The 8118-nt window shown below is 39.5% G+C and overlaps 1 protein-coding gene across 1 annotated transcript in view; it reads left to right on the plus strand.

The window, feature by feature from the left end:
- Window positions 1–8118, plus strand: part of NECAB1 (N-terminal EF-hand calcium binding protein 1) — a 190620-nt gene that overhangs the window by 153972 nt on the left and 28530 nt on the right. Inside the window, exons 7-8 of the mRNA XM_025871486.2 lie at window positions 142–263; window positions 3019–3095. Coding sequence (XP_025727271.1) covers window positions 142–263; window positions 3019–3095 — 199 coding nt within the window. The remainder of the gene's footprint in view (window positions 1–141; window positions 264–3018; window positions 3096–8118) is intronic.

Here is an 8118-nt window from a genome sequence, read left to right on the forward strand (position 1 = left end):
GTCTTTAGAGCATGTTGGCAAGCAGTAATTCTCCTAACTTTTCATTTCACTACACCAGAAAACCTTTGTGATTGATGGTTAAAGATCTGTTTCTCGAAGCAAGAAACACGCTGTGGTTAAATGTTGTCTCTCTTGTTCAAGGCAAGGGCCGACCAAGCCAGAAGTCCTATTGATTCAGTGGCCTGGAAAGCGATCAAGTCGCCGAGTCCAGAGACACAACAGCTTCTCCCCTAAAAGCCCTCAGTTTAGTGCCTGTGGTCCAGGTAATGAAGCTTTGTCATTTTTCTTCTTCCAGACTGACCCAGTTTGTATTTTCACGTTGACATACTTTTTAAGCAAGTGAAACAGCAATAGTAATGGAAAGCTTTTCTTATACCAGATAAGTTTGTCTGAAACCACAGTGGCAGAGAGCCTGTGGTATTAAGAACAGGGTGATGATCCCCCTGTTGTTTCCATCAGAATCCCACAGCTGCACCCAGCAGTGCACAGAGGGATGATGGGTAGGGAAGAAAGTGGCTTGGTCACCTAATACACGAGGGACTGGAGACCTGTAGAAGTCCCCATTAGTTTCAAGGAAGGAGGCACACTTTAGTTTGTACCCTAGTTTGCTCCAGATCCCCTAAAGCCTGCCTAAACATATGCAAAGGATTTTCAGGAAAATCCTTTGAGGAAAAGGATTTTTATTTCCTTTCATGATGGGATTAAAGTCATAGCTGGCATTTTTGAAGTGTGTAGTGTAATATAACATTTATTGGACTAAAACCTTAGTAATATCTTAGGTTATTTTAATTGTGTCATTTGTAATAATTACTTAAAAATTCATTTGAAATATATAATTCATGTTGCAAAATATCAGTAATTCTGTAAAGCATGGGTATGTATATATATGTATATGTGTGTGTGTGTGTGTGTGTGTATATAAACCTCACTTGAACATATCGTTTTAACACAGATTAACCTTGAAATAGCTAATATTTCAGAAAATCAAAGTACTGACTATAGTCTATATTTACACAGACTGTATTTGAAAGGTTTCAAAGTGCTTTCTTGAACACTGTCTTATTTTATTCTAATACCTTATAAGATAGATGTTAGTATCTTTATTTCCCCAGAAGTGAAGCAATTTGACCAAGGGCATGTGGTTTATTAGTCCATTTTTATGGCGAAACAACCGCAAAAGCTCAGTGATTACCATTGCAAATATTTGTCTATTTTCGTTCATGGTCTGTGGTTGATGGTGATTTGGGTGATCTCAGCTGCATGTGTGCTCCCCAGCCTGTAGATTGGGTTCAGCTCTGCTTCTCCTGTGGCCTCTTGGGATCAGTGACTACTTGGAGCAAGCAGTTTCTTTTGGTGGGTGTCAGAAGCACAACCAGCCAGGCCACCTCACACAGCTCACTTGAAACCACTGTTTGCATCTTACCGGCTAACTCTCCATTGGCCAAATGAATGCCCTGCCGAACCCAGTAACAGTGGGAAGGGACACGTACTCCACCCGTTGTGGTAGGAGATACTGCAAAGTGGAGGGGCAAAGACTTGTAGTGTACATAGAATTCTATACCAGGAAGAAAGGGGGAAATTGTGAGCAATTACACAGTCTACCATGTGTTGTTAGGAAATGACAATACTAGACTCCTGAGTCAAAATACAGATTGTTCTTTACACTTTAACCTTTAGAAAACAGAGCAAAACCCAAAATTTCCTTCTAAGGAAATTTGATGTGACAGCCACCTTAAATTCTGTGAGGAACAAGCCAGAATGGAAATCTGTTAACTGATTTGTAAATTAAAAAGTAAACCTAAATTTTGTTTCTACAGTTACAATGTTTTGTATTATAAAGCACCCCTATTCTGATTTTTTTTTTAGAGCCACTTCTGTGTGACTCTTCTCCTGCTTAGTTTTGCATCATAATTTATGTGATGGGCCTTGAGTTTTACCCCAGAATACAGAGAGAAAAGTGAATTCTAATGTAAAGTACTACCTCTTTATAATTTGGTCTTACGTTCCTAACATTCAAAGCTAAAACAAGGCTTTACAGTTTGAATTCAATGACATCCTCCCATCGAAAAATATTCAATAATAATATTTCAGCAAATGCCTATGAAATCATTTTGAGCAAGCTGCCGTAAGGATACACAAGGATGCCAGGATGTTTGTGCAGGGGCTCAGACCACAACTCTTCCCTTTGCATCTTTGATTAATCTCCACGTCATGAGTTCCAACCCCACATTGGGTGTAGAGCTTACTTGTAAAAGCAATAATAAAATAAAAGATACTTAAGAAATTTTTTGAATTAAAAAATAATTACAGCAACAATAATAGCAACAGGACTTACGTGTTGGTTGACTGGGTGCTAGATATAGATGTGTGTTTGTATGTTCACACAGACGTACATATGTATGTCACGTGTGTGCATGTATATGTGTGTGTGTGTGTGTGTATACATATATATTCTGATTTAATCCTCACAATGACTATGTGGCCAGTGATGATATTATTGCTGAGGCCAGAGGAGTCAAGTCATCTGAGCAAGATCAACAGGTTCCAGATTCTGTGCTCTTAATCCCTATGCCATGACCATAGTGTGAGTGTTTATTCAGGTTAGCCCCTAGGAAAGGAGACACCAGCTCCCTTGCTGTGGTCAGTCCTGTTACTTCCCTGGCGCCTGCCACTGTCACCAAAGTAAGTTTAAAATTATTGATGGACGCTTTCCTTTTTTCAAAAGAAAAATCAGCCGTCTCATGGGGTGGTGAAAATGGCTCAGCGGGATCTGTTCTTTGACTATCAAAGGCCAGTACAGGCAACGACATAAAAAGCGCAGACTTGCGAAAATGAACCCACTGGGCCGCGCGGATCTATGGAAACCGGTAACTCGGAAAGCACTTGTGTGAATATATTTCTTTAAAAGGTGACTAGCCAGTGACACTGTGTGCTTCCTTCAGGGTAAAAGGAAAGTTCTGAGATGCCAAAGCATTCCTGCTCTGTTTAATACATTGCCCTCATGATTTTCCCCTCAAGGCTTATTAGAAGAAGATAACCAGTGGATGACCCAGATCAATAGACTCCAGAAATTAATTGATCGACTGGAAAAGAAGGTAGGTGCTTCCTTTCCTTTCTTCTCCCTCTCACTTTTCAGTACATTCTGAGCCATTTTTCCTCATGGCAGTAATATATCCAGAGAGAATAACAGCCAGGAGCCCCGTGATTCTACAAATGGCTGCTTGGTAGTTATCTGGGCGTTTCTGTTAAAGCAAATATAGAAGCTCATGTTAGTTCTTAGTCCCCCCACCTCCACCCCTAGTTCTATTTAAAATAGGTTGTAAGGGCGCCCGGGTGGCTCAGTTGGTTGGGCGACTGCCTTCGGCTCAGGTCATGATCCTGGAGTCCCAGGATCAAGTCCCACATTGGGCTCCCTGCTCCGCGGGGAGTCTACTTCTCCCTCTGACCCTCCCCCCTTTCATGCTCTGTCTCTCTCATTCTTTCTCTCCCTCAAATAAATAAATATTTAAGAAATAAAATAGGTTGTAGAGGAGTGCCTGGGTGGCTCAGTGAGTTAAGCATCTACCTTCGGCTCAGGTCATGATCTCAGGGTCCTGGGATCGAGCCCCACGTGGGCTCCCTGCTCGGGGGGGAGCCTGCTTCTCCCTCTGCCTCTGCCCCTCCACCCATGCTCGTGTTCTCTCTCTCTCTCTCTCAAATAAATATTTTTTAAAAAATTAAAAATAGAATGTAGAGTTACAAGTTAAATAAATATACTGCATTGTCGTCCTCTTTGGTTATCAGTGCAGTAGGTAGCAGTGTGCTTGAAAGATGCAGATGGCAGCTCTTAGGGATGACCTGGCCCATATCTTGGGAATGTTTCAGAGTGATCCAGGTTGTGTGATATACTAAAAGATGAAATTACATTCTCAACTTCCATAAATTAGCATGTTAACTGATGATTTTTGGCATTGGAACTACCCAGTGAGCAAGCAAGTAGGGATGTGACAAGTTTTTCAGATCTATTATTTTATGTTTCTAGTTAGTTTATTGACTAATTCAATTAGTACATGCAGTCCTAATATTGTAGTGGTGTTCCCCTGAAACAGCTTTGATGGAAGAGGCAGGTTTTGTCAGTCAGTAAGAATATGTGTTTTCTGTGCACACCAGGCGCCAGGGAAGAAATGTTTATGTTTGAGACAGTTACTGACTTTGAAGAACCCACAGTCTGCTTGTAAAATTAAGCATTATTATCAAAGTTAACAGATTTTTTTTAAAGTATGTGGTAGCACAGAACCAGCTTCATAGTTAATGCTCAGTCAATTCTTGCTGACTGAGACATGCCAAAGGAATGGAACAGATGCTAATTACAATCTACAGATGCTTCCTGAGGGAATGATCACTGCGAGCTAGGGTGCTTGGCAAGGACTTAGTGTGGCAGGAGGGGCTTGACTTGGGCCTTTAAATGATGACAATTAAGAATTTTGTTGGCAAGCGATAGAAATCACCTCTGTAATCAAAATTTTTTTCTGGAAGGGTATGGGAGTGCTCACAGAATCAACAGACGGTATAGAAACTGGGATTCAGGAAAAGTTGGGAGACAAAATAACTCAGTGGTCTTTCAGGCTACCTCTACTGGAACAAATGAGTTCCAACCATCCCTAGTCTGTTGACATTATGCTCACGATTCCACTTTCCAGGGAGTAGTATCAGGTTGGTCTTGTTAGGGTCCCAGGCTGATTACTTACATAAGGGAAGGAAGAACATCTTGATTAACGGTCCCAGAGCACTGTATTGAAAGGAGAAGAGAGAATTCACTGAAAAGTAAATATAATGTCATTAAAATTGGAATAAATACTGGTCTGCTAACAAACCAGTGAACAAACAAATATTTGCTATGGAGAAGTAAAATTTCAATACAGAGCACTGTATTGAAAGAAGAGAGAATTCACTGAAAGGTAAATATATTGTCATTAAAATTGGAATAAATGCTGGTCTGCTAACAAACCAGTGAACAAACAAATATTTGCTATGGAGAAGTAAAATTATAGAAGAAGAGCAGCTAGAGAGGACATTGGGTAAGGGTGATAGCATGAGTCAACCTTAAGTAGGCCAGCCTGGTTAGATTCTTTCCTTTAGGGAAGTGGTAAGAAATAAGATTGTGTGGTTGGATAGGGGCCATATTATGGATGGTGTTAAATAACAGAGTAAGGGATTTGGACTCATCTTCTAGACAAGAGGAAGCATTTATTATTTTTCAACAGATAAGTGACATAACCAGAAAGATCTTTTAGTTAGAAAATTGGACAGCAAGAATACAAAATGAATGCAAACAAGAAAACACAGCCACCAAAGCCAGCTCAAGCAGTGACATTAAAGAGCAAGTTGCATATCTGAGCCCACTGGGATCAGGTATGGCAAGAGATGGGCCTGTAATATATGACTGAAAAGAAAATGGCAGATTTGAAAGACTTCAGTGAAATTAACAGGACCATTGAATGGGTATGATGGATAAAGGACAGGGGAATCTCAAATAGGACCCTGAGGATTTAAGCCTGAGTGCCTTAGTCAACTGTATCATTAGTAGAATGGAAGAGACTAGTGAGAAATAATGGGTGAGGTGAGGTGAACTGATTGTGATTGATTAGATATGTTAATTTCAAGATCCAGTAGGACACAGGCAGAAATGTTCAGTTAGATGTTACAAGCAAGAAGTCAGGCCAACAGTTTAAGATCTTACGAGCCATCTCCACGAAGATGAAAGCTCCATGTCCTGAGTTGAGGAGGATCTCTGAGAAGGAGATTCTGTACAAGGAACCAAGTCCAGGGGAAGAAACCTTAGAGAGTTCCAGTCTCTCTGCTGCCATGTCATCATTTGTACATTTACACTGACCACTAACTGGGCAAATAACCTAAACTTAGAGCTTGTTGTAATTCAGCTTTCTTCCTTCCTAATTTTATTAATTGATATATGAGCTGAGATTAAACATAATCATAGGAAAAATGGTGGCTATGAAAATTAGCTTCTCAATCATGGAAGACGTGGAAATACATGGCCTCTATTTGGAAAACAAACCTCGTTAAAACATAAAGAGTCAATTATTACATAATTTTAGATTCATTTAAAGAACATAAGTACCTCCTTTTAAAATAGTTTCAAAGTTCTTGGCAAACCTGTCTTTATTTGGTGTCTTAACTTTTACAGCTATTTTTAAAGGAATAGCTTTAACTTAGGTCATGCCTTTTTTTCCAACTTTAAATCAAAGTATTATCACATCTCTTTCTTTCCTAGATTTTTTCTCCCTCCCTTCCTATGAAAGGGTTCCGTTTTGAGGACAGTGTCTGAGAGGTTTGCTGAAAGTATGATGTGATGGTCTTGGGCATTGGGTCCCAGCTGTGTGGGGCTCAGCATGATCTGTCTTAATGAATGGAGAGGCAGTGCAAGTCCCGTGTCCTTCTACAACTTATTCTGTACTGTGAATTAGGCTTTTAGAGGAAAAACTACCCAATCGCCAAACAGTAGCTAAGTGCGTGTCATTTCACAGCTGACTCTCTTGTCTCTTGCAGTTATTGGCACCGGGTTTGATCTCCCCATTAGAAGGAAGTGTTCCTGCAGTGGAGCACCTGTTCTCTTTTCTCTGCACTTAGTATGATAAATCCTTCCTGCCCCATAAACCAAGCCTGGTACCATTCATGTGGGGGGAGAAATCATCCTTGAAATTTCTACAAGTTCCTTCAGGCATTCTTTCTTCCCATTTCAGCCTCTATGAGGATTTATGGGGATATATTGAGATTATATTTTATGTTGTGCTTGAGCTCTGCAGAAAATTTTTTCAAACATTCTCATTTGAAGGTGTAGAACGAAGGATGTTGCATTCATAGCATTTGTTTTAAGTTGTTCTTATCTTCGATCAAAGAAGGTGGAAGTGAAAAGTGTACCTGAGTTGGTGTTAGGGAAAGAGTGGTCAAGGAGAGCCCTGTTGTTACAGTTTCTATCTGTAGAGTATTCTTTAAGATTCAGCTCACGTCCGTATGCATTCCATCACCTTGCCTTCATGGAAAAGCTATGATTTCAGTGGGGCATTCATTCAGCCATTCATTTATTCAACTAACATTTATTGAGCATCTGCTTTATGCCAGGTATTATTCTGGCAGTGAAAGTACAACTGTGATCAAAACAGGTAAGGTTCTTGGTCCAGTAGAGACTGAGGAAAATCAGTAAACAATCAATAAAATAAGGTAATTTCAGAGAGCAAAAAGCACTGCGAAGACAAAGTGAGGCAGTATGGTAATAATGAGGGGTTGGATACTTAAAACGGGTGATCCAGGAAGGAGGTGATACTGGAGTTGAAGTGTGAGAGAGGAGAGGGAGTCAGCTAGGTGAATCCCTAAGAATGGAGAGTTCAAGGCAGAGGAAACAGTAAAAGCGAATCCTAGAAAAGATAAATGAGGTTTTACCACAAGTGAACAGCAACGCTAGAGCTATATAGCTCTGTTTTTAACAAGCTTATGTTATTTCAGACGGTCTGGATTTCTACAACTTTCAATTTATTTCTTATGTACTTGAAGGAATTATTGTGCATAATACTTACTTCAAATGCTAGGATATATATTCTTAGAATGAAGTCCTCAGAGATTACATGCTTGGTTTCACTGGAGATATTAGCATCATCCATTGATGATTGCAGAAAATTCTAGGGTCTTTTAGTAGTCCTTGATTTTTAGAAAATATCAATAGTGTTTTCATTTGCTTTTGAATTCATCTTTTTTTAGAGTGATCATGTTTTAGTAATGTCAAATTATCACTAGGGTATAAAAGTATTATAGCAATTGCACTAATGTCCATCAAGATCTCCCAAGAAAAGTGGCAATCAGCACTAAGAGCAAAAGAAGTCAGCCTCATCTTTCTCTATCCTTTCCCTATTTTAATGAATCCACTCCATTTTGTTCTCTTTTAATGTTATCAGTAAACTTAAAGTAATAACAAACACATCTGAAATGGCTTTTTACCATTGATAAATGGGTAAAAAGGCTTTACTGGAACGGCTTCATTTTTAAAATCAGAATTATTCATTTCCTTTGAGATAATGAGGTTCTTTTGGTACATTAGCCATAAAAGACTTAACATTCAAGTATATT

This window comes from Callorhinus ursinus, unplaced genomic scaffold, assembly GCF_003265705.2.
Source record: "Callorhinus ursinus isolate GAN/ISIS: 27379988/994484 unplaced genomic scaffold, GSC_fseal_2.0 scaffold5, whole genome shotgun sequence".
In the NCBI taxonomy this organism is placed as follows: Eukaryota; Metazoa; Chordata; class Mammalia; order Carnivora; family Otariidae; genus Callorhinus; species Callorhinus ursinus.